The sequence below is a fragment of the Moschus berezovskii genome, chromosome X (genome assembly GCF_049115385.1).
Source record: "Moschus berezovskii isolate FMDL1 chromosome X, NW_MosBer_1.0, whole genome shotgun sequence".
Lineage (NCBI taxonomy): Eukaryota > Metazoa > Chordata > Mammalia > Artiodactyla > Moschidae > Moschus > Moschus berezovskii.
Genome location: NC_142488.1, coordinates 45,265,805 through 45,291,624, shown reverse-complemented (window position 1 = coordinate 45,291,624; position 25,820 = coordinate 45,265,805). Strand labels below are relative to the sequence as shown.

The 25,820-nt window shown below is 36.7% G+C and overlaps 1 protein-coding gene across 7 annotated transcripts in view; it reads left to right on the top strand.

Moving 5' to 3' along the window:
* The window catches only part of ARHGEF9 (Cdc42 guanine nucleotide exchange factor 9), a 515,595-nt gene extending 490,643 nt beyond the window's left edge, over positions 1-24,952 (top strand). For all 7 annotated transcript variants that reach the window (XM_088834154.1, XM_055438785.2, XM_088834153.1 and 4 more), the window contains 2 exons: positions 5,062-5,130; positions 24,716-24,952. In XM_088834154.1, coding sequence (XP_088690280.1) covers positions 5,062-5,130; positions 24,716-24,897 — 251 coding nt within the window. In that variant the 3' untranslated portion in view covers positions 24,898-24,952. The remainder of the gene's footprint in view (positions 1-5,061; positions 5,131-24,715) is intronic.
* The last annotated feature ends 868 nt before the right edge of the window (positions 24,953-25,820 follow it).

The following is a 25,820-nucleotide window of genomic DNA, read 5'->3' as shown; positions in this document are numbered from 1 at the left end:
ATTACAAAAATTCTACTGGCTGCTTCTCCTAATGGAAGGCACCAACAATCTCTGACACTGCCTAGATTGTTAGTGCTATTAGAGGAATTGTTTTAGTGTGTTTTTTGAAGATCCTAGATCAACTAGAAGATTCATACCATTCACTCTGGTTCCAACATATCTCCCACACTATAGAAAAGCTTCCAGAAATTGCTTCCCAACAGGTCGTCTTTTTAAAAATATTAAGAATTTGGTCTGATTATAACAGTAAGTCATTTTCTTTGAAAGCAATTTTGGGGAAAAAACACAAAAATACAAGGGAAGAAACCTAAAAATCACACATGACCATACTACCCAGAGATAAATTTTATAAATATTTTGGTATATTTCCTTCCCATCTTTTTTCCTATGTGTCTAAATGAAAAAGAAAAAATATATTAGAGCGCCTGAATCTTTATTTCTGTCTCCCCCAACCTCTGCCACTTCATGACAGATATAAATTTATATCTTTGTCACTTAAAATTATACCATTAACATTTCTCTAAATCATTTACTATTTAATCATTATTTTTATGGCTGTCATGTGGATTTACTATAATTTTTGTTTTTTATTTTTACTTTTTAATTATAAAATACATAGTCATAATAAGCATTTAAGCACTATGGAAATATAATAAAGTTTAGCATTCTGTTCCCTTCTCTGTTGCTCCTATGCTGTGTGAGATAATCAGTATTAATTTGATGTGTTTCTTTTCATACTAATCTCAAGTTCATATAAACGTGTACACGTAAGACTTTATTTATAAAAATATAAATATTATACTAAAATATAATAATTATACTATACATATTACTCTGTAACTTGCTTTCTTAAAAATAATTTATCATCAAAAACACTCCAGTTGAAGAATACAGAATCTAACTATAATTCCTTGTATCAGTCAGGGTTCAATAAGAGAAGCATAACCAATAAGAGATAAATTATTATTAAGAAATTTATTATAAGAATTGCATTATGTGATTGTGAAGGCTGGCTAAGCACTCCAGGCATTCAGGTTCAAACATCATGGATAGGCTTGAACTCGTGGGCATAGACCAAAGATGTCTTTGGATAGGGCTTGTAGGTCTGAAGCTTGTAAAGCAAAATTTCTTCTTTTAGGGGAGACCTCAGCCTTAGTTTTCTAACTGGCAAAAACACCATGAGCTCTGTACTTAATTTTTTCCTTTTTTTTTTAAATGTATTTATTTATTCTAATTTGGGGCTAATTAAAGGCACAATATACTAATCTTAGCTATAGGCTTATTGTTGTACAAGTTTCTAGGATTTATTCATATCTTCTGTGCCGTTCCGTCGCTCAGTCGTGTCCGACTCTATGCGACCCCGTGGACTGTAGCCCACCAGGCTTCTCCGTCCATGGGATTCTCCAGGCAAGAATACTGGAGTGGGTTACCGTTTCCTTCTCCAGGGGATCTTCCCGACCCAGGGATCGAACCCGGGTCTCCCTCATTGGAGGCAGACACTTTAACCTCTGAGCCACCAGGGAAGCCCATTCATATCTTATGTACATGAAACTTTATAGCTATAGAAAAGCAGCTCCCTGTTTTCTCTGGTGATTCTCTCTGGAATCACCATTCTTATATCTGTCTATGAGTTTGACCAGTTAATACACATCATATTCATGCAAATATAGAATTTGTCCTTCTGAGACATTATTTTAATTAGCAAATGTCCTCCAGATTTATCCATCTTGTCACATATGGCAGAATTCCCATTCTTTTTAGGGCTGAATAATGTTCTTGTGTGTGTCTGTGTATATACAAAAAAATACATACCACATTTTCTTTATCTCTGTATCCATCCTCAGACACTTAGATTGTTTCAATTATCACAGCCTTTGGGAATAATGCTACAATGAATATGAGAGTACTGATATCTCGTCAAGATCCTGATTTCAATTATTTTGAACATGTAGCCAGAAGTGGGATTGCTGGATCATATGGTAGTTTTCCATAGTGACTAAATCATTTTTATTCCTAACAGTTTACTGTAGGTCCAGTTTCTCTTTATTCTTGCCAATACTAATCATCTTTTATTTCTTCTAGAATAGCTCTCTAAACAGGAGTGAAGTGATATGTTATTATGATTAAGATTTGGATTTCCCTGATAATTAGTGATGTGGAGAATACTTTTTATACCTGTTGGCCATTTGTATGACTTCTTTGAGAACATGTCTATGCAAGTCCTTTGACCATTTTTTCAATCTCTATATGTTTTTATTTTTTTAATTTTTAAAATTTTTACTACTGAGCAGAGAAGTTTCTTATATATTTTGGAAATTAAGCCCTTAGATACATGGTTTCCAAATATTTTCTCCCATTCCATAGATGTGTGCATGTCTGACTCTTTCGGACCCCAGGGACTATAGCCTACCAGGCTTCTCTGTCCATGGAATTTTCCAGGCAAGAATACTGGAGTGGCATAAATTGCCTTTTTAATATGTTGTTTATTTTCTTTGCTGTGCAGAGTCATTTTAGTTTGATGTAGTCCTATTTGTCTGCTTTTGCTTTGTTACCAGTGCTTTTGGTATTTAAGAAATCATTGTCAAGAAGATTTTTCCCTTTTTTTCTTCTAGGTGTTTTATAATTCCAAGTCATACATTTAAGTCTTCAGTCCACTTTACATTGATTTTCATGTATGGTGTAAGATAGAAATTCAATTTCATTTTTTGCATGTGGATATCCAATTTTCACAAAACTGTTTGTTGAAGAAACTATCCTTTCCCCATTGTGTATTCTTGGCAGCCTTGTCAAAGATATGTTGACTGTATATGTGTGGGTTTATTTCTGGCCCTCTATTCCATTGATCTATATGTCTCTCTGTATGCCATACAATACTGGTTTAGTTACTGTAGCTTCATATTATATTTTTAATCAGGAATTGTGAAGTCTCCAGTTTTGCCCTTCTTTTTCAAGATTGCTTTAGCTATTATGGGTCTTTTATGTTTCCACATAAATTTTAGGCTTGCTATTTCTGTTTCTGTAAAAAAAAAAAATGCCATTGGGGTTTTCATAGAATTGCATTGACTCTATAGATAGCTTCAAGTCAGAATGGATATTTAACAATATTAAGCCTTCCACTACAAGAAAGGTAAACTACAAATCAATATGTGTAACAAAATCCATGGGAAAGTCCTCTGTAAATCACTGGGAAAAAAATTCAACAATAAAATAAGAGGATCAGACACCATGACCAAGTGGTATTTATCTGGGATACAAGAATGGTTTAACATATGTAAACCAATCAATGTGATACACCACACTAACAAAATGAAGGGGAAAAGTCACATGATCATCTTTATAGATGCAGAAAAATCATGTGAAAAAATTCAACATACTTTAATGATAAAAACTATTGACAAGGTATAGAAGGAATTTACCTCAACATATCAACCATATATTGAAGGCTCACAAGGCTCATAGCTAATATTATACTTAAGGGGGGAAAGCTGAAAGCTTTTTATCTAAGATCAGGAACAAGAGATGTTTATATTCACCACTTCTAGTCAACGTAGTAGTGGAAGTCCTAGCTAGAGCAATTAGGCTTAACTAATTAATCCCTCCAAATCAGGAAAGAGAAAGTAAAATTATTCCTGTTTGCAGATGAGATCATCTTATATGTAAAAACCCTAAAGACTCCACAAACAGCTTTTACATCTAATAAGTGAATTCATTTGTAGGATACAAAATCAACGCACAAAAGTAAATTATGTTTCTATGTACTAACAACAAACTATATGAAAAAGAAATTAAGCAAGCAATCTCATTTACAATTGCTTCAAAAAGAATACAATAGTTAGATATAAACTTAACCAAGGAGGTAAAATACTGGTACACTGAAAACTACAAAACATTACTGAAAGAAATTAAAGAAGACATAAATAAATAGACATTCTGTATTCTTGGAATGGAAGACAATATTAATAACATGTTCATTTTACTAAAGTCCATCTATAGATTCAATGTGCTCCTATTAAAATTCCAGTAGCATTTTTTTATGGAAACAGGAAAAAAGAACAATCCTAAAATTCATGGGGATCCACAGTATACCCATGAGAGAGAAGAACAAAGCTGGAGACATCACAATTCCTGATTCAAAATATATTACAAAGCTATAATAATTAAAACAGTTTGGTGCTGGCATAAAGACAGACATGTAGATGAATGCAATAGGATGGGGAGCTCAAAAACACCTATATATATATATTCAATATATCTTCAAGGATTCCAAAAATACACAATTGGTAAAGGATAATTTCTTCAATGAATGATGTGAAAGCTGGATATCCACATGAAAAAGAATAAAATTGAACTCCTACTTTATGCCATACGTGCAAATCAGTTCAAAGTGGACTGAAGACTTGAACATGTGACTCAAAACTGTAAAAATCCTAGACAAAAACATTGGGGAAATATTTCTTGATGTTGGTCTTGACAATGATTTTTTGGATAGACACCAAAAACATGGACAGGAAAGCAAAAATAGAAAACATAAAACCAAAAAGCCTTTGCACAGCAAAAGAAAAAAACAACAGTACAAAAAAGCAACCTGTTAAATGGGAGAAAATATTTTCAAACCATAATGTGATAATTTCTAAAATATATAAGGAACTCCTACAACTCAATTAGTTAAAACCCAAAACTCAGTTAAAAATTGGCAAAGAACATCCACAGATATTTTGATTATTTCTTTAATTACTTTTTGCCATTCAATTATTTTCCTCCTTGTAAAACTTAAGTCTATATATATTTTCTGCTGTAATCTCTTATTTTTTTAACTCATTTTTCTTTGTATTTTTGCTTTTGATTGTGAAATGTCTTTCCACTTTTCACCATATTTTATTCAACCACTCTCCATTTAACAGCCTCTTAACTTGTGTTCTCACCTTTTTGCCCCTCTATACATTGAAATGCATTGTTGTAGGTAAGTGTTAATATTGCTCTTCCAGAAAAGTTGTACTAATTTATACATTTTTAAAAAGGTCTATGTTACTCATAACAAAATGATTTATTTTTATGTTATAGGGTTTGAGATTTCTGAAAACCAGAAGAGGCAGGCTGCAATGACTGTGAGAAAAGTCTCTAAACAAAAAGGTAAAACTGCCTTTAACTACAACCTCCCTGACCTCACTCACTCTCATTGTGAAGCTGAAAAGCCATAAACTATGTATTTGCATATTCCTATGCTTGTTTCCATGCTAAAGTTCACTTAGGGTTGTGGGAAATGTCCAAATTCCCAGGTGTCTCTGATGATAAGTGGTAAATGATCTTTAAAAGACTTAAAGCTTAGGAGTGAATAATTTAAGGTTGTCATGTCCACAGATAGCTCATTGGGTACAGGAAAAAAAATAGAACCTTTGTTTCTTTTATTTTCACTTAAATAAAAGTGAGAAACAAAACTTTATTAACAATTTAGAAACAGTTGGACACTAGTAAATATATGGAATTTATTAATACATATATAAATATATATTAGGGATATGCATATAACCTTCTTTCATTGAATTGAGGGCATCACCCCACTCCAGTACTCTTGCCTGGAAAATCCCGTGGATGGAGGAGCCTGGTAGGCTGCAGTCCATGGGGTCATGAAGAGTTGGACACAACTGAGCAACTTCACTTTCACTTTTCACTTTCATGCATTGGAGAAGGAAATGGCAACCCACTCCAGTGTTCTTGTCTGGAGAATCCCAGGGACGGGGGAGCCTGGTGGGCTTCCGTCTATGGTGTCGCATAGAGTCGGACATGACTAAAGTGACTTAGCAGCAGCAGCAGCAGCCAAATCATGAACCCCAAATCAGAATGGAGGACTTCAAACTGAACCTAGACAGAAAATTCAGATATTTGTTCTCTTTTTGAATCATAAAGTATTTTAAAAGGAAAAATACCTCGGAAATCAACTTGAATATGAAATGAAGCTTTATTTTCTCATTTTCATGAACTAGAAAACATTAAATTGCTTAATTGAACAAAGGGAAGGAACTACCCTCTGTTTATTCAAGAAGCTATTCAGTACCAGTCATTTTGTATAAGTTCCTTCATTTCGCTTTTATCATACCTCTAAAAAGATAAACATTATTAGTCTCATTTTCCAGATGAAGAAACTGAGGATGCTTGGCATAAATTGACTCTGAACTTAAGTCAGCTTGTTTCCAAGTCTACTGTTCCCTCCTCTCCACCTCAGGGTTCTGTTGATCTTTCATGCTAGTTAAGAACAGCTCAATTTTTTGTCTCACCTCAACCACTGAAAGCTGTTTCTATTACTGACAGCCATTATTATTCTCCCCAGTGTAGGCAATCTTAGTGAGACTTCATTTTCCTTAGTCCCTTTCTTATGCTCTCTTAAAGGGCTCTCTGATTCAAAATGAGTGACCATTTAAGTGGTCAGATTCCAGTTGCCTGAAATTCTAGCAGTCACATAATGCACCCTTAATTATTCCCAATGAAGTTCCTTTATATTGAAGAGGTTTAGTGTCTGTGGATATCTGATTTCCAGTTGATCAATGCACCTAGCTTGGGCATCCTTTTAACTTCTTATTGCTTCTTAGTCTTTGAACATGCTCACTGGCACTTTCACTCGTCATGGAATTATGATTCACTTTAGGTAGGAAATTAAAGGCAACCACTCCTGACTCCTTGGTGGTGAAAACAGGACAGTGTTAGAAAGTAATCTGGAGTTAATTACACTAAGTCTATGATCTGTGTTGATAGGAGAATCCTTTGAGATAATGTGCTTATTCCTTAGAGATATGAGCCCCAACTGCCTGGACAGTCTTCAGGCTACAAGGGGGCTACTGTCCTAGTGGCCCACCTCTGTCTCCTGGAGGCTCTTTCTTCCTGAACTTCTCTCATTCTGAATCCTTCCACTGCCCCTACCACACTGACCTTCGTAATGGGATGGTATTCCTTTACCTCAGCCCAAGTTCTCCCAAGTCTATGTGAGACTGGCTTATTTTTCCACTGAGAAACCTTAAAGCAGAAGAACATGCACAAAGCAACCAATTAGAAAACAGTCCTACTAGCTCATACCAAGCCTTTGTGTCACGTTCCTTCTCTGCCTTGTCTCAAGACTATCCCTTGGAGGTCCTCTCTTGTCTCCCAGTATCTAAACAATTGTTCACTTGAACAGCTTTTCATCTAGTCTTCAAATAACCTTATCTAGTTTCAAACCGCTGAATTCCTAAAAATTTCCTTTGTTATTTCTGTTTCCATTTTCAAGGCCCTCCTAGTCCAGGACTATGGTGACTGATATATTTGAGACTCATGGGCACTACATATGTAGAAGTGATTTTCACTACAATCCATGGGGTCACAAAGAGTCAGACACAACTGAGCGACTAACACACACACACATATGGGAAGAGCAAGTGAGTTTTCCGAGATACCTAAGAAAGCCAGCTTTCTTAATCTTTCCAATGACACCTTTCTGGAAGCGATAAGGAGCATTTTTATTTTCATTTCTCTAATTCAGATTTAATATAGATTCCAACACAATCTATAATGCCATGTGAAATAAAATGTTAGTCACTCAATCGTGTCTGACTCTTTGCACCTCCATGGACTGTAGCTTGTCATGGCCCTCTGTCCATGAAATTCTCCAGGTAAGAATACTGGAGTGGATAGCCATTCTCTTCTCTAGGGAATCTTCCTAACCCAGGTTTCCTGCATTGCACGTAGATTCTTTACTGTCTGAGCCACCAAGAATGTGTTAGTCACTTAGTCATGTCCAACTCTTTGTGACCCTGTGAACTATAGCCCACCAATCTTCTCTGTCCATGGAATTCTCCAGGCAAGAATAATGGAGTGGGTCGCCATTTCCTTTTCCAAGTCACATGAGCCACCATGGAAGCCCATAATGTCATGGGCCTTATCCACTTAGTCTACTATTCTGGGGGAGGGAAGCCTGGCTGAAGAAAAGCAGAGGACAGAGCCTAGCTCCAAGGGAGGCCTTTTCACTTTACATTTGCCTTTTACACTGTCTTGAGATTTGGCAATTAATTCCTGGTACATCAACTCGTTTCAGTTTGCCATTATGGAGCTCTCTAGGGCCACAAGTACAGTCCTCATCTCCAGAAGCTTTAGAGACAGGTCAAAATCAAATGAGTATGTGAGAATAACTAAAATAAGTATGAAATAGAATAAAGTTTTAACAATAAGTCTACCCTGATTTCAACACTAATAGCTACAGTAACCAAGATAGGGTGGTGTTGGTAGAATAGACATGGTAGATTATGTTAAATAGAGAACCCAAAAATAGACCTACACGAATATGGCCAACCAATTTTTTGACAAAGGTACAAAAGCAATTCGGTGAAGGAAGGATAACCTTTTAAACAGATGGCACTGAACAACTTCAGATATGCATATGATACCACTCTAATGGCAGAAAGTGAGCTAAGGTGCCTATTGATGAGGATAAGAGAAGAGTGAAGAATCTGGCTTAAAACTCAACATTAAAAAACTAAGATCATAGCATTCCATCCCAGGGTAGTCCCATCACTCCATGGCAGATAGAAGGGGAAAGGTAGAAGCAGTGACAGAGTTTATTTTCTTGGGCTCCAGAATCACTGTGGACAGTGACTGCAGCTGTGAAATTAAAAGACACTTGCTCCTTGGAAGAAAAGCTGTGACAAACCTAGACGGCATAGTAAAAAACAGAGACATAACTTTGCCAACAAAGGTCTTTATAGTCAAAGCTATGGTTCTTCCAGTAGCTATGTACGGATGAGAGTGTTGGACCATAAAGAATGCTGAGTGCTGAAGAATTGATGCATTCAAATTGTGGTGCTGGAGAAGACTGCTGAGAATCTCTTGGACACCAGGAGATCAAACTAGTCCTAAAGGAAATCAAGCCTGAATATTCATTGGAAGGACTGATGCTGAAGCTCCAGTGCTTTGACAACCTGATGGGAAGAGCTAACTTATTGGAAAAAATCCTGATGCTTGGAAAGATTGAAAGCAAAAGGAGAAAGGGGCGGCAGAGGATGAGATGGTTAGATAGCATCACCAACTAAATGGACATGAGTTTGAACAAACTCTGGGAGATAGTGAAGGACAGGAAAGCCTGGCATGCTGCAGTCCACAGGGTCACAGAGAGTCAGACACGACTTAGCAACTGAACAACAAAGACAAAGAAGAATCTCAAAACTCAATAGTAAAAAATAAATGAAAACAAACAAAAACAAATTATACATTCAAACTAGAAAATGGGCAACAGACAGATAATTCACTGAAGATGATATTTGGGTATCGGCTGAATATATGAAAAGATGTTCAGCATCATTAATCATTGAAAATATGCAAATCACAATGAGATATCACTACATATCTTTTACAAGCACAGTAGAAAAATAAATAGTGAAAACACCTAATGTTGGCAAAGGTGTATAGAAACAGAATCATTCATACCTTGCTGGTGAGAATGTGAAACAGTATAGCCACTGTTTTACATAATTGTTTGGCAGTTTCTTAAAACATAAAATATACAACTACAAGATGATCCAGCAATTACACATCTGGGCATTTATCCCAGAGAAGCGGAAATTTATTTTCACTTAAAAACTTCTAAACATATGTTCATAGCAGCTTTGTTCAAAATAGACCAAACTGGAAATAACTTAGATGTCTTTCAGTGGGTGAGTAATTAAGCATATACTAGTACATCTATATCGTAGAATATTATGCATCAATAAAAAGGAGTGAAATACTGGTACATGCAACAACTTGAGTGAATTTCTAAGGAATCTTGATGATTGAGGAAAACTGATACCTAAAGGTTACAGATGGTATGATTCCATTCATATAATGTTCTTCAAATAATATAATTTGGAAATGAGGAACATACTAGTGGTTGCTAGGCATTAAGGAGAGATTGGGAAAAGGAAAGAAATAAGTGTGGTTATAAAAGAGTAATAAGAGTAATCCTTTTGATGAGAGAAATGTTCTGTCTCTTGACTGTGTCCTATAACAATGTTAATATCCTAACTATAATATTATAATATAGTTTTTCAAAATGCTATTATTGGAGAAATTAAATAAAGGGTCCAAGGCATATTTCCATATTTTTGATTCCTGTATGTGAATTTACAATGATCTCAAAATAAAAAGCTTAATTAAAAACTTAAAATGAGCACTCCCCAAACTCCCTCCCTAATATCTATATATAATTTCTTGGCCTCTAGTACTGTCATATTTTTGACACAATATTTGAAAACTGTTAGACAATATCATCAAAATGGCAGAATAGTTTTTTCCCTTAGTCTCTCCAAAGAACACAGATTTTGACAATTAATAGCAGCTGGGAGTGTCATTCTGAGAGTCTGGGAGCTCAGTGGAGAAGTTCCAGACAGAATAATCTATGATTGGATGCAAAGAAGAGGCTAGTCAATAAAAACTGGAGGATGTGACTGCCCCTTTTAATGCAAAGACAGCAACACAAAACTAGAAGGAATATGTAAAGTCAAGGAAACAAGACATCACCAATGGAATGCAATAATTTCCAAAAACTGACACCCAAAGACAAGGAGATCTGTGATTTGCCTGATAAACAATTCAAAATATATTATTGTTATTTTAAGGAAGTTCAAAGAGCTACAAGAGGGACAGTTCAACAAAATCAGGGAAACATTGTGAACAAAGTAAGAAATTTAACAGAGGAAATTATAAAAAGAACCAAACAAATTATAGAGCTGAAAATACAATGTATGAAATGAAAAAATACAATACAGAGCATCAATAGCAGACTTAATCACCCAGAAGAAAAGTATCTGTGAAGTCAAAGAAAGGTCATTTGAAATTGTCTAGTCAGACTAGGGGAAAAAATTGAAAAAAGAATGAAGTATGCCTATGTGACTTATGGGGTAAAATTAAGATTAACAATCTACAAAATATTAGAGTCTGAGAAGGATAAGAAAAGAAGAAAGGAGAACAAAGACTGTTTATACAAACAATGGCTAGATCTTCCCAATTCTGGGTAGATATTTGGATATCCAAGTTCATGTGGCTCACTGATGTCCAAACAATTTAACCCAAAATGGTCTTCTCTAAGACCCATTCTAATAACGCTATCTAAAATCAAAAGAAAAAGAGAAGGTTAAAAGTAGCAAGAGAAAAAAAAAAATCTCATGTGCATGGAAACCTGCATGAGGCTATCAGCAGATTTCTCAACAGAGAAATGGTTGCATTCAAATTACTAAAAGGAAGTATCATCCAACCAAGAATGCTCCACCAAGAAAATAAAGGAAAGAAAAAGACTTTTTCAGACCAGAAAAAATTTAAAAAGCAGAAAGAGTTAATCACCACTAGACTTGACTTACAGTAAATGCTGAAAGTTCTTCAAGATGAAATGAAAGAATACTAGTTAGTAACATGAAACCCTGAAGGTGAATGTACAATAGGGGCAGCAGACAATATGGCAGAGTAGAAGGACTTGAGCTCACCTCCTCTCATGAAAGCAACAAAATCAAAACTAACTGCTGAACAATCATTAACAAAAAAGTCTTGAACCTATAAAAAAATGTATTCTACAACAAAGAAGAAAAAAGACAGTGGTGGGGGGTGCTTTTGCAATATAATCAAATCCTATACCTGCCAGGTGGGCAGCCCACAAACTTGAAAATTATTATATTGCAGAGGTTCTCTCACAGGAATGAGAGTTCTGAGTCCAACGTTAGGCTCCCAAGCCTAGGATCTGGCCACGGAAGGAGAAGCTCACAAACATTTGGCTTTGAAGGCCAGTGGCGCTTGTGTCCAAGAGTTTCACAGGACTGGGGAAATCAGTGATTCCAACCTTGGAGGAATCACACATTTTATGTGCACTGGGACCCAGGGCAAAGCAGTGACTCCATAGAAGCCTAGGCAAGACCTACCTGTGAATCTTAGTCTCATAGGGAGGCAGAGGTTGGCTATGAGTTACTATGGGGACAAGGACACTGGTGGTGGGAGTTCCAAGGAATATTATCCACATAATTTCTCCCAGAAGTCATCATATTGGCATCAAAATCTCGACCCACTCAACAGCCTGTAGGATCCAGTGCCTGGATGCCTCATGTCAAACAACCAAAATAGTGGTAACACAGCCACATCCATCTGCAGACAGGCTACCTGAATTCATCCTAAGCCAACAACCACCTATAAACACATGGCTTGACGTGGCCTTGCCCACAAGTGGGACAACACCTAGCTCTTTCCACCAGGGGGCAGGCACCAGTCCCTCCCACCAGAAAACCTGTACAGGGACCCTGGATTCACCTCACTCAACAAGATGCTGGCACAAGATGTCAAAGAAACAATCCTGCAGCCTGAGGAAAAGGGACCACAAACACAAAAAGTAAGACAAAATGAGATGACAGAGAAATATGTTAAAGAAGAAGGAACAAGATAGAAACCACAGAGAAACTAAGTGGAGATGGGCAATCTACCTGAGAAAGACTCCAGAGTAATGACAGTAAAGATGATTCAAGAAGTCAGAAAAATAATGAAGCACAGACCAAGAAAATGCAAGAAATGTTTACTATAGACCTGGAGAAAGAAATATCAACCCACTCCAACATTCTTGCCTGGAAAATCCCATGGTCAGAGGAGCCTGATAGGTTACAGTTCATGGGGTTGCAAAGAGTCGGACATGAGTAAGCAACTTCACTTTCAGTTTCTTCTAGGAGCTTAAAAGAACAAAGATGAACAATGCAATAACTGCAATGAAAAATACAGTAGAAGGAATAAATAGAATAAATGAGGCAGAAGAACAGATAAGTGAGCTGGAAGATGGATTACTGGAAATCACTACAGCAAAACAGAATAAAGAAAAAAGAATGAAAAATAATGAGAACAGTCTTAGAGACTTCTGGGATATTAAATGTACCAACATTTGCATTATAAGGGTGACAGAAGAAGATGAAGAGAGAAAAGGCCTGAGAAAATGTTTGAGGAGATAATAGCCAAACTCTTCACTAAAATGGGAAAGGATACACTTACTCTAAACCAGGAAGCACAGAGAGTCCTATACAGGATAAATCAAAGGAGGAACATGCTGAGACACACATTAATCAAAGTAATGAAAATTAAAGACAAAGAGAAAATATTAAAAAGCAACAAGGGAAAAGCAACAAATAACATACAAAGGAATTTCCATAAACTTATCTCCTGATTGTTCAGCAGTAGATTTGCAGGCCAGAAGAGAGTGGCATGATATATTTAAAATGCTGAAAAGGAAAAAACTGCAACCAAGAATATTCTACCCAGCTAGGTTCTCATTCAGATTCCACAGAGAAAACAAATGCTTTATGGGCACACAAATGCTAAGATAATTCAGCACCACCAAATCAGCTATACAACAAATGCTAAGGGAACTTCTCTATGTGGGAAAGAAAAGGCCATAACTGGAAACAAGAAAATTATGAATGGGAAAGCTCAATGGTGAAGGCAACATACAATAAAGGTAGGCAACCATCCACACAAAATATAATAACAAAACCAACAACAGTGAGAAGAGAAGAGTATAAATGTAGGATATTGAAAATGCATTTGAAATTAAGAGACCAGCAACTTTTAACAATCTTGTATGTACAAAGACTGCCATATCAAAACCTCATGATAAAGAGAAACCAAAAATCTGTAATAGATATGAACAAAGAAGAAAGAAAGAAAAAGCAATCCAAACACTAAAGACAGACATCAAATCAGAACAGTAGGGAACAAAAGAGGAAGAGAAAGAAAAAGAACTATAGAAATTAATCCAAAACAATTAACAAAATTACAATAAAAAATACACATTAGTGATTACCTTCAATGGAAACTCAACAAAAAGATATAGACTGGATGAATAGATACAAAAACAAGACCTATATATATGCTGTCTACAAGAGACATACTTAAAATCTAGAGACACTTACAGACTGAAAATGAGAGGATGGAAAAAGATATTCCTTGTAAATGGAAATGAAAGCTGGAGTAGTGATACTCATATCAGACAAAATAGACTTTAAAAGAAAAACAAAAAAACTGTTACAAGAGACAAAGAAGGACACTACCTAATGAACAAGGGATCAATCCAAGAAGAAGATATAACAATTGTAAATATGAATGCACCCAACATAGGAGTACCTCAATATATACGGCAAATTCTAGCAGCCATAAAATGAGAAATTGTAACACAATAATATTGGGCACTTTATCAACCCATTTTCTTCAATGGACTGGTCATGCACACAGAAAATCAGTAAGGAAACACAAGCCTTAAAATGCCATATTAGACAAGATGTACTTAATTGATATTTATAGAACATTTCATTCAAAAGCAGAATACACATTCTTTTCAAGTGCACATGAGAGATTCTCCAGGATAGATCACATGCTATGCCATAAAAGAAGCCTCAGTATATTTAATTAAATTGAAATTATATCAAGTCTGCATTCCAACAAAAATGCTAAGAGATTAGAAATTAGCTATAAGAAAAAACTGGAAAAAACACAGTCACATGGAGGCTAAACAATATGTCACTAAACAACCAATGGGTCACTGAAGAGGACAAAAAGGAAATTAAAAAATAAAATACCCAGAGACAGATGAAAATGAAACCATGATGATCGAAAACCTATGGGATGCTACAAAAGCAGTTCTAAGAATGAAGTCTGTAGCAATACAATCTTACTTCAGGAAAAAAGAAAAAAATACAATCTAACCTAAACCAACAGACAAATAAGAACAAATAGTGGAATCCAATTTGGAAAAGAAGAAAAATTGTCACAGTTACAGATGACATGATATTGTACATAGAGAATGCCAAAGATGCTACCCCCACCCCCCCCACACACACACTAGAACTTATCCATGAATTTGGTACAGTAGCAGGTTACAAAATTAATACTCAGAAATCACTCACATTTCTATACATTAAACACAAAAATCAGGAAGAGGAATTAAGGAAACAATCCCATTTACCACTGCATCAAAAAGAATAATGTACCTTGGAATAAACCTACCTAAGGAGGGAAAAATTTTTACTATGAAAACTGTAAGATGCCAATGAAATAATTGAAGGTGACACAGGTCAAATTATATACTATGTTCTTGGATTGGAAGAATCAATATTGTCAAAATGACTATACTACCCAAGGCAATCTACAGATTCAATGCAGTCCCTATTAAATTATCAATGACATTTTCAAAGAACTAGAACAAAAAAATCAAATTTACATGAAAACAGAAAAGACTCTATGGTGTCAAAATCATCCTGAGAAAGAAAAACTGAGCTGGAAGAATCAGTCTCCCTGACTTCAGACTATTATACAAAGGTACAGTAAGCAAAAAAAAAAAAAAAAGTATGCTACTACAAGGACCTACTGTATAGCATGGGCTGCTGCTGCTGCTGCTGCTGCTAAGTCACTTCAGTCGTGTCCGACTCTATGTGACCCCATAGACGGAAGCCCATCAGGCTCCCCCGCCCCTGGGATTCTCCAGGCAAGAACACTGGAGTGGGTTGCCATTTCCTTCTCCAATGTGTGAAAGTGAAAAGTGAAAGTGAAGTCGCTCGGTCATGTCTGACTCGTACCGACCCCATGGACTGCAGCCTACCAGGCTCCTCCGTCCATGGGATTTTCTAGGCAAGAGTACTGGAGTGGCTTGCCATGGCCTTCTCCGATAGCATGGGCAAATTTGCTCAATTCTCTGTAATATCCTAATGGGAAAAGAATCAGAGATAGAATAGATACATGTATAATGGAATCACTCTCCTGTACACCTGAAACTACCACAACATTGTTAGTCAACTATATTTCAATATAAAATAAAAAATTTTAAGTTACTACTAACAAAGAGAGTGGAACTGGCACTCACACACACACACACACACACACACACACACCCAGAAATACAGATCAGTGGAATAAAATTGGAAGCCAAGAAACAAACTCACATACCTACGGTTAGTTTATCTACAATAAAGAAAGCAAGAACATACAATGGAGAAAAGACAGTCTCTTCAATAAATGGTGCTGGGAAAATTGGACAGCTACATATAAAAGAATGAAACTAGAACATTCTCTAACACCACACACACAAAAATAAACTCAAAATGGATAAATAACCTATATGAGAGTTGGACTGTGAAGAAAGCTGAGCGCCGAAGAATTGATGCATTTGAACTGTGGTGCTGGAGAAGACTCTTGAGAGTCCCTTAGACTGCAAGGAGATCCAACCAGGCCATTCTAAAGGAGATCAATCCTGGGTGTTCATTGGAAGGACTGATGCTAAAGCTGAAACTCCAATACTTTGACCACCTCATGCGAAGAGTTGACTCACTGGAAAAGACTCTGATGCTGGGAGAGATTGGGGGCAGGAGAAGGGGACGACAGAGAATGAGATGGCTGGATTGCATCACCGACTCAATGGACATGAGTTTGATTGAACTCCGGGATTTGGTGATGGACAGGGAGGCCTGGCGTGTTGTGATTCATGGGGTTGCAAAGAGTCGGACACGACTGAGCGACTGAACTGAAGATTGCATACTGTAAAATTCTTAGAGGAAAACATAGGCAGAACATTCTTTGACATAAATTTCCAGCAATATCTTTTTGCATTCACCTCCTAGAGAAAATAAAAACAAAAATAAACAAATGGGACCTAATTAAATTTAAAAGCTTTTGCACAGCAAGAGGAACCAGAAAAAATGAAAAGACAACCTACATAATGGGAGAAAATATTTGCAAAGCGACTGATAAGGGATTAATCTCCAAATATACAAACATCCCATGCTGCTAAATATCGAAAATACGAAACAACCCAATCAAAAAATGGGCAGAAGATCTAGTAGATACTTCTCTAAAGAAGATATACAGATGACCAAAAATCACATGAAAAGACGTTCAACATTGCTAATTATTGGAGAAATGCAAATCAAAACTACAATGACAAAACTTACACTTTTCAGAATAGCCATCATCAAAAAAATCCACAAGTAATAAATGCCAGAGAGATTGCGGAGAAAACTCTTATACTGTTGGTGGGAATGTAAACTGATACAACCAATATGGGGAACAGTATGGAGGCTCCTTAAAACTAAAAATAGAGCTATCATATGATCCAAAAATTCCACTCCTGGGCATATATCCAGAGAAAGCCATAATAAAAAGACACTTTTATTACAATATCCATTGCAGCACTGTCCAATAGCTAGGACATAGAAGCATCCTAAATGTCCATTGACAGATAAGTGGATAAAGAAGATGTTGTACATACATACAATGGTATATTACTCAGCCATTAAAAAATGAAATAATGCTATTTGTGGTGATATGGATGGATCCATGACATGGATGCTATTTGAGATTGCCATGCTGAGTGAAGTAACTGAGGCAGAGAAAGGTATACATCATATGATATCACTTATATGTGGAATGTAAAAAAAGGTACAAATGAACTTATTTACAAAACAGAAATAGAGTCACAGATATAGAAAGCAAACTTATAGTTACAAAGTCAGAAAGCGGGAGAGGGATAAACTGGGAGATTGGGATTGACATGTAACTAGTAAGAACATACTGTATAGCACAGGGAACACTATTTAATACTCTGTAATGACCTTTATAAGAAAAGAATCTAAACAAGAATGGATATATATATATATATATATATATATATATATATCTGATTGACTTTGTTATACAGCAGAAACTAAAATAAACTATATTCCAAAAAAAAAGTTTAAAAATATGCAGAATTCATAAATACCCATTTTCCAAAGAAAATTTTCCAATAGCCACCATATACATGAAAATTTCTCACCATCATTAATCATCAGGAAATGCAAATAAAAACCACAGTGAACTATTACCTCACAACTTCCAGAATGGCTGTTATCAAAAGAACAGTGCTGACAAGTGCTGGGAAAGATGTAGAGAAAAGAGAACCCTTGTGTTCTGCTGGTGAGAATGTAAATTGATACAGCTGCTATGAAAAAAATATGGAGGTTCCTCAAAATTTAAAAATAGAACTACTATATAATTCAATTCCAGTTCTGAACATATATCTAAAGAAATGAAATAGCTAATAGCTATCTTGAAGAGATCTCTGTACCCCATGTTTGTTACAGCATTATTCATGGTAACCAAGACACAGAGGATGAGATGATTGGATGGCATCACTAAGTGTCCAAACTCAATGGACATGAGATTGAGCAAGCTCCAGGAGATGGTGAAGGACAGGGAAGTGTGGCAAGATACTGTACATGGGGTTGCAAAGAGTCAGACACGACTGAGCGACTGAAAAACAAGACACAGAAACTACCTCAGTGTCTTTGACAGATGAATGGATAAAATAAATGTATACAAACACACACACAATGAAACATTCAGTCATAAAGAAGGAAATCTTGTCTTTTCCATATCACGGACTAACCTGGAAGGCATTCTGCTAAAAGAAATATTGCAGAGAAAAAAAGACAAACACTTCATGATCTCACTTATGTGGGGAATCTAATAAAACTGAATTCATAGAAACAGAGAAGAGATTGGTGTTTTCCACATGTAAGGAGTGTTGGTTAGGGAAAATAGGTAAATGTGGTCAAAATATAGAGACATTCAAGAGCTAACATGGAAAAAGAAGATGTCCTTTTCATCATATGGGACTGGATTGCAAAAGTAGGAAGTCAAGAGATACCTGGAGTAAGAAGCAACTTTGGCCTTGGAGTACAAAATGAAGCATAGCACAGGCTAACAGAGTAATCCCAAGAGAATGCACTGGTTATAGCAAACAACCTTTTCCAACAACACAAGAGATGACTCTACACAAGGACATCACCAGATGGTCAAATACTGAAATCAGATTGATTATACTCTTTGCAGCCAAAGATGGAAAAGCTCTATACAGTGAGCAAAAACAAGACCAGAAGATGACTGTGGCTCAGATCATGAACTGCTTATTGCAAAATTCAGACATAAATTCAAGAAAGTATAGAAAACCACTAGGCCATTCAGGTATGACCTAAATCAAATCCCTTATGATTATACAGTGGAAGTGACAAATAGATTCAAGAGATATGATAGACACAGTGCCTGAAGAACTATGGATAGAGGTTTAAACATAGTAGAGGATATGGTGATCAAAACCATCCAAAAGAAGAAGAAATGCAAAAAGGCAAAGTGATTGTCTGAGGAGGCCTTACAAATAGCTGAGTAAAGAAGAGAAGCTAAAGGCAAAGGAGAAATGAAAAGATATACCCATCTGAATGCAGAGTTCCAGAGAAGAAAAAGGAGAGATAAGAAAGCCTCCGAAGTGAACAATGTAAAGAAATAGAGGAAAACAATAGAATGGGAAAGACTAGAGATCTCTTCAAGAAAATTGAAGCTTCCAAGGGAACATTTCATGCTTCATGGGCACAGTAAAGGACAGGAACAGTATGGACCTAACAGAAGCAGAAGATATTAAGAAGAAGTGGCAAGAATACACAGGAAAACTATACGAAAAAAAAAATCTTAATGACCCAGATAACCATGATGGTGTGATCATTCACCTAGAGCCAGATATCCTGGAGTGCTTAGTCAAGTGTGCCTTGAGAAGCATCACTACAAACAAAGCTAGTGGAGGTGATGGAATTCCAGCAGAGCTATTTCATATCCTAAAAAGTGATGCTGTTATAATGCTGCATGCAATATGCCAGCAAATTTGGAAAACTAGGAGTGGCCAAAAGACTGGAAACGGTCAGTTTTTATTCCAATCCCAAAGAAGGGCAATGCCAAAGAATGTTCAAGCTACCATACAATTGCAGTCATTTCACACACTAGCAAGGTAATGCTAAAAATCCTTCAAGCTAGGCTTCAACAGTATGTGATCTTAGAATTCCAGATTTATAAGCTGGATTTGGAAAAGGCAGAGGAACCAGAGATCAAAGTGCCAACATTAGTTGGATCATAGGAAAAGCAAGAGAATTCCAGAAAAAAAAAATCTTCTTCTGCTAAAGTCTTTGATTGTGTGGATCACAACAACCTATGGAAAATTTTAAGAAGATGGGAATACCAAACCACCTTATCTGCCTTCTGAGAAAACTGTATGCAGGTCAAGAAGCAGCAGTTAGAACTAGACATGAAATGATAGACTGGTTCAAAATAGGAAAGGAGAATATCAAGGTCGTATATTGTCACCTTGCTTATTTATATGCAGAGTACATCATGCAAGATGCTGCTGCTGCTAAGTCACTTCAGTAGTGTCCGACTCTGTGAGACCCCATAGACGGCAGACCACCAGGCTCCCCCGTCCCTGGGATTCTCCAGGCAAGAACACTGGAGTGGGTTGGCATTTCCTTCTCCAATGTGTGAAAGTGAAAAGTGAAAGTGAAGTCGCTCAGTTGTTTCCGACCCACAGCGACCCCACGGACTGCAGCCTACCAGGCTCCTCCATCCATGGGATTTTCTAGGCAAGAGTACTGGAGTGGCTTGCCATTGCCTTCTCCGTGCAAGATGCTAGGCTGGATGAAGTACAAGCTGGAATCAAGATTGCCAGGAGAAATATCAATAACCTCAAATACGCAGATGATACTGCCCTTATGGCAGAAAGTTAAGAAGAACTAAAGAGCCTCTTGATGAATTTGAAAGAGGAGAGAGAAAAAGCTGACTTAAAGCTCAACATTCGAAAAATGAAGATCATGGCATCTGGTCACATCACTTCATGGTAAACAGATTTGGAAACAATGGAAACAGTAACAGAGTTTATTTTCTTGGGCTCCAAAATCACTGCAGATGATGACTGCAGCCATGAACTTAAAAGACACTTGCTCTTTTGAAGAAAAGCTATGACAAACCTAGAGAGTATATCAAAAAGTAGAGGCCTGCTGTGCTGACAGAGTATAGTCAATTTTTCCAGTAGTCATGTATGGATGTGAGAGTTGATCCATAAAGAAGGCTGAGCACCGAAGAATTGATGTTTTCTAACTGAGGTTTTGGAGAAGACTCTTGAGAGCCCCTTGGACTGCAAGGACATCATACTAGTCAATCCTAAAGGAAATCAACCCTGAATATTCATTTGAAGGACTGATGCTGAAGCTGAAACTCCAATACTTTGGCCACCTGAGGCAAAAAGCCAAATCATTGGAAAAGACCCCCTTGCTGGGAAAGATTGAAGACAAGAGGAGAAGGGGAAGACAGAGGACGAGCTGATTGGGTGGTATCACCAACTCAATGGGCATGAGTTTGAGGGAACTCTGCGAGATGATGAAGGACAGGGAAGCCTGGCGTGCTGTAGTCCATGGGGTCAAAAAGAGTCAGACATGGCTGAGCGATTGAACAACAACAATAAGGGAACTGATATACAGCATAAATACTATAGTTCAGTTCGTCGCTCAGTCGTGTCCGACTCTTTGCGACCCCATGAATCACAGCACGCCAGGCCTCCCTGTCCATCACCAGCTCCCGGAGTTCACTCAAACTCATGTCCATCAAGTCGGTGATGCCATCCAGCCATCTCATTCTCTGTCGTCCCCTTCTCCTCTTGCCCCCAATCCCTCCCAGCATCAGTCTTTTCCAGTGAGTCAACTCTTCGCATGAGGTGGCCAAAGTATTGGAGTTTCAGCTTTAGCATTAGTCCTTCCAATGAACACCCAGGACTGGTCTCCGTTAGGATGGACTGGTTGGATCTCCTTGCAGTCCAAGGGACTCTCAAGAGTCTTCTCCAACACCACAGTTCAAAAGCATCAATTCTTCGGCGATCAGTTTTCTTCACAGTCCAACTCTCACATCCAATAGTTAGCAAAGCTATATTGTATATCTGAGATTTTATAAGAGAATAGATCTTAAAATTTCTCATCAGAAGATAAAATCTTTTGTAACTATGTGATATTATGTATGTTAAGTAACTTTTATGTGCTTATCTTTTTCCAGTATATACATATATCAAATCATTATGTTGCATACCTTAATCTTATACAATGTAATATGCCTATTATGTCTCAACTGGGGAAAAATACAAAATGTGAACAGGCAAATAACAAGTGAGATGATTTAATCAGTCAAACCTCCCAACGAGGAAATGTCCAGTGACAGGTTATTTCACTGGTGATTTTCATGAAACCTTTTAATAAGAATACCAGTCCTTCTCAAACTAGTCCAAAAACTTGAAGTGAAAGAAACACTCTCAAACTCACTTTATGAGGCCAGCATTACCCCAAAACCAAAGCTGGACAAAGATACTACTAGGTAAAACAGGCCAAAAACCTTGATGAGTATAGATGCAAAATTTCTCAACAAAATACAAGCAAACCGGATTCAACAACATGTAAATAGATCATGCACCATCATCAAGTGTGATTCATGTCTAGGATGCAGACATTATCTACATATGCAAATCAATAAATATATACCACATTTACAGAGAAAGGTAAAAATCACATGATCACCTCAATTTTTTATGACAAGTTCACTGCTAATATCATATTCAGTGGTAAGAGTTTGAAAGCATTTCCTCCAAGATCAGGGAAAAGAGGACACCAACTCTCATCACTCCTATTCAGTATAACTCTGAAAGTCCTAGCCAGAGTAGTCAGGAAAGAAAAAGCAATTAAAGTCAGAAGTCAATTATCTCTGTTTTCAGATGACATGATTTCATACGTATAAAACTGTCAAGACTCTTAAGACATAAAAATATTAGAATAGTAAAAGAATTCAGTAATATTTCAGGATACAAAATCAGTTGTACAAAAATCAGTTTTGTTTCAATAACAACAAACATCCACAGAGAAATTAACAACATAACTCTCTTTGAAATAGAAGAAAATAATAAAATCCTTAGGAATAAGTTTACCAAGAAAGTTAAAGATCTATACATTTAAATCTATTAGACATTTATGAAAAAAATTGAAGACACAAATAAATAGATATCGCATATTCATGGATTAAAGATGATATTGTGGAAATGACCTTACTACACAAAGCCATTTGTATATTCGGCTATCTCAAATTCCATGGCATTTTTCATAGAAGGAGAAAAAAAAGAGTCCTAAAATTCATATAGAACCAGAAAATACCCTAATTTACCAAAGAAATTCTGAGAAAGAACAAAATTGGGGGCAATCATACATCCCAATTTCAAACTATATTGTAAAACTATAGTAATCAAAAAAGTATGGTGCTTACATTAAAAATAAACATATAGATGAATGGAACAGAATTGAGGGCCCAATTATAAAACCATACTTATGTTCAACTACTATTTGTAAGGGGGCCAAGAATATTCAGAAAGGGAAAACTTGTTGTTTTTGTTTTAGTCACTTATCATGTCCAACTCTTTGCGACCCCATGGACTGTAGCCCACCAGGCTCCTTTGTCCATGGGCTTACACAAGCAAGAATACTGGAGTGGGTTGCCATTTCCTTCTCCAGGGTATCTTCCCAACCCAGGGAACAAACCTGCATCTCCTGCATTGAAGGCAGTTTCTTTACCACTGAGCCAGGGTGAAAACACAAGGGAAAACTACTGTTTTATTAATGACATTGGGAAAGTTAGATATTTACATGCAGCGGACTGCATCAACCCTCCCCCCATACTACACCAGTCACAAAAATTAACTCAAACTGATTAATGACTTATGTGTAAGACCCACATATGTAGAAATCCTAGAAGAAAACATAGAGAAAATACTCCTTGACATTGGTCTTGCCAACGAGTTTTTAAATATGACACCTAAAGCACAAGCCAGAGAAACAAAACTAAGCAAATGGGACTTGAAATCTGCTCAGCAAAAGACAAACTATTAACAAAATGAAATTATTTATAAACCATATAACCAATAAAGACATATACATACATACCATGGTATACTATTCAGCCATAAAAAGAAAGAAATCCTATCATTTATGGAAATATGAATGGTCTTTAGGGAGTTATGCTGTGAGAAATAAGTCATAAAATACAAATATTATCTGATGTCTCTTTTAAGAGCAAGCTGAAAAATGCAAAGTTATGGAAACAGAAAATAGATTGCTGGTTGCCAGGGTTTGGGGTTGGCATTGGGGAAAGTGGGGATTTGTTGGTCGAAAGGCACAAACTTCTAGTTATATGATGAAGTTCTGGGGATATAATATACAATATGGTTAATATAGTTAACAATACTCTATTGCATACTTAGAAGGTGCTAAGAGTATTGTATACTTAAGAGGTTCTTAAATGTTCTTACCACAAACAAAAGTAGTTGCATGAGGTGATGGATGTGTTAACTAACATTATTTGTGGTAATTATTTCACAGTATATACATGTAATGAATCATCACATTTAACATCTTACACTTATACAATATTATGTCAGTTATATCTCAATAAAGCTGGAAAACAATAATAAGAATTAAAAAAAAACAGCAAAATACTTTTAGAAAAGAAGTTTTTCCTTCTCACTGACCTGCCAATGGCTTAATATGATATATGATGGCTTATGTGACATTGCTTCCAGGGTAATGGGATCAAGTCATCAAACAAAGACAAACATAGAAGCTGTAATGTTGAAATTTCAGACACTGACCAGCAAATGAAAAAGTTATTTGGGAGCAACAGAGAAATCATCCTTGCATTATGAATCATATGCTTTGTGCTTCAGCCTATTCTGTTCTGAATATAGATAAGGATTTAAAGTGGGGCACTAGGTGATTTGAGAAGTCCCTTGCTACTTAATTTATACCATATCCCTTTGATCTCCCGTCTACTCTAGGTGTCAACTCTGCCCGCTCAGTTCCTCCTTCCTACCCACCACCACAGGACCCGTTAAACCAGGGCCAATACCTGGTCCCCGATGGCATCGCTCAGTCACAGGTCTTTGAGTTCACCGAACCCAAGCGCAGCCAGTCACCATTCTGGCAAAACTTCAGCAGGTTAACCCCCTTCAAAAAATAATACCAACAGGGAGGCAGATAATTTTAAAATAAATAAAATTATATTTATAGATGGACCTTTTTTTGGAGAAGCACTGTTGAAATTTATATATATATATATACATATACACACATGCATACACACACATACACAAAAACACACAAAGTCTTGAGTGTACACACTCACCCACCCAACTACTTACACACACACACACACACACACACACTCTCACAGTCATACACACTCACACACGCAGAAGGACCAAAAATGTTTTCTGTTGTTTTGGGCAAGTAAAATCTGTAGTTGGTAGGAAGAAGTACCAATGACTTCCAAACATGTGATCCCTTAAAAAGTTTTCTGTTCTTATCCTGCCCCCCTCCCCTTTACTTTCAGAAACTTACATTTCTATTTGTTCCTTTTTTGTTGAGATAATCTTTTTGCTCTCCTGTGAATGATTCATTGACTTGTCATTATTAACATAGATGTGTTGTATTGTTTTTTACTTTCCTGATGATACTGATGCTGATGACTTTTGAATTTAATTTAATATGGTGGAGTTTGGGAGTTTTGAATTTCTTTTTTTTCCTTTTACTTCTCATTGGGTAAAGGAAGGATCCCCTTTCTCCTCTCCCTCGACTGATCATCTGCGAATGTTTCTGCAGCCCTGCAGTTGCCCCAAATAGCCTTTTTCCTGCATCTTCTGTCCTAGTCATACCAGTCTGGACATGCTCTGTTGTGCCCTGTGACATAACTGCTCAATATTTCTATTGCTTTCACTGTGTTTTAGGTGTTGTGGAGGGATTGAAACTAAACAGAAGTAAGAGAACGTCAGAATAATGATACTAGAAGGGACTTTTGTTCAGAAAATGTTCTGCATTTGGGCTGTTTCTTCTTCTAGCACTGGGGGTTCCCATGTTGTAGCACTGCTGGGTCATGACAGTTTT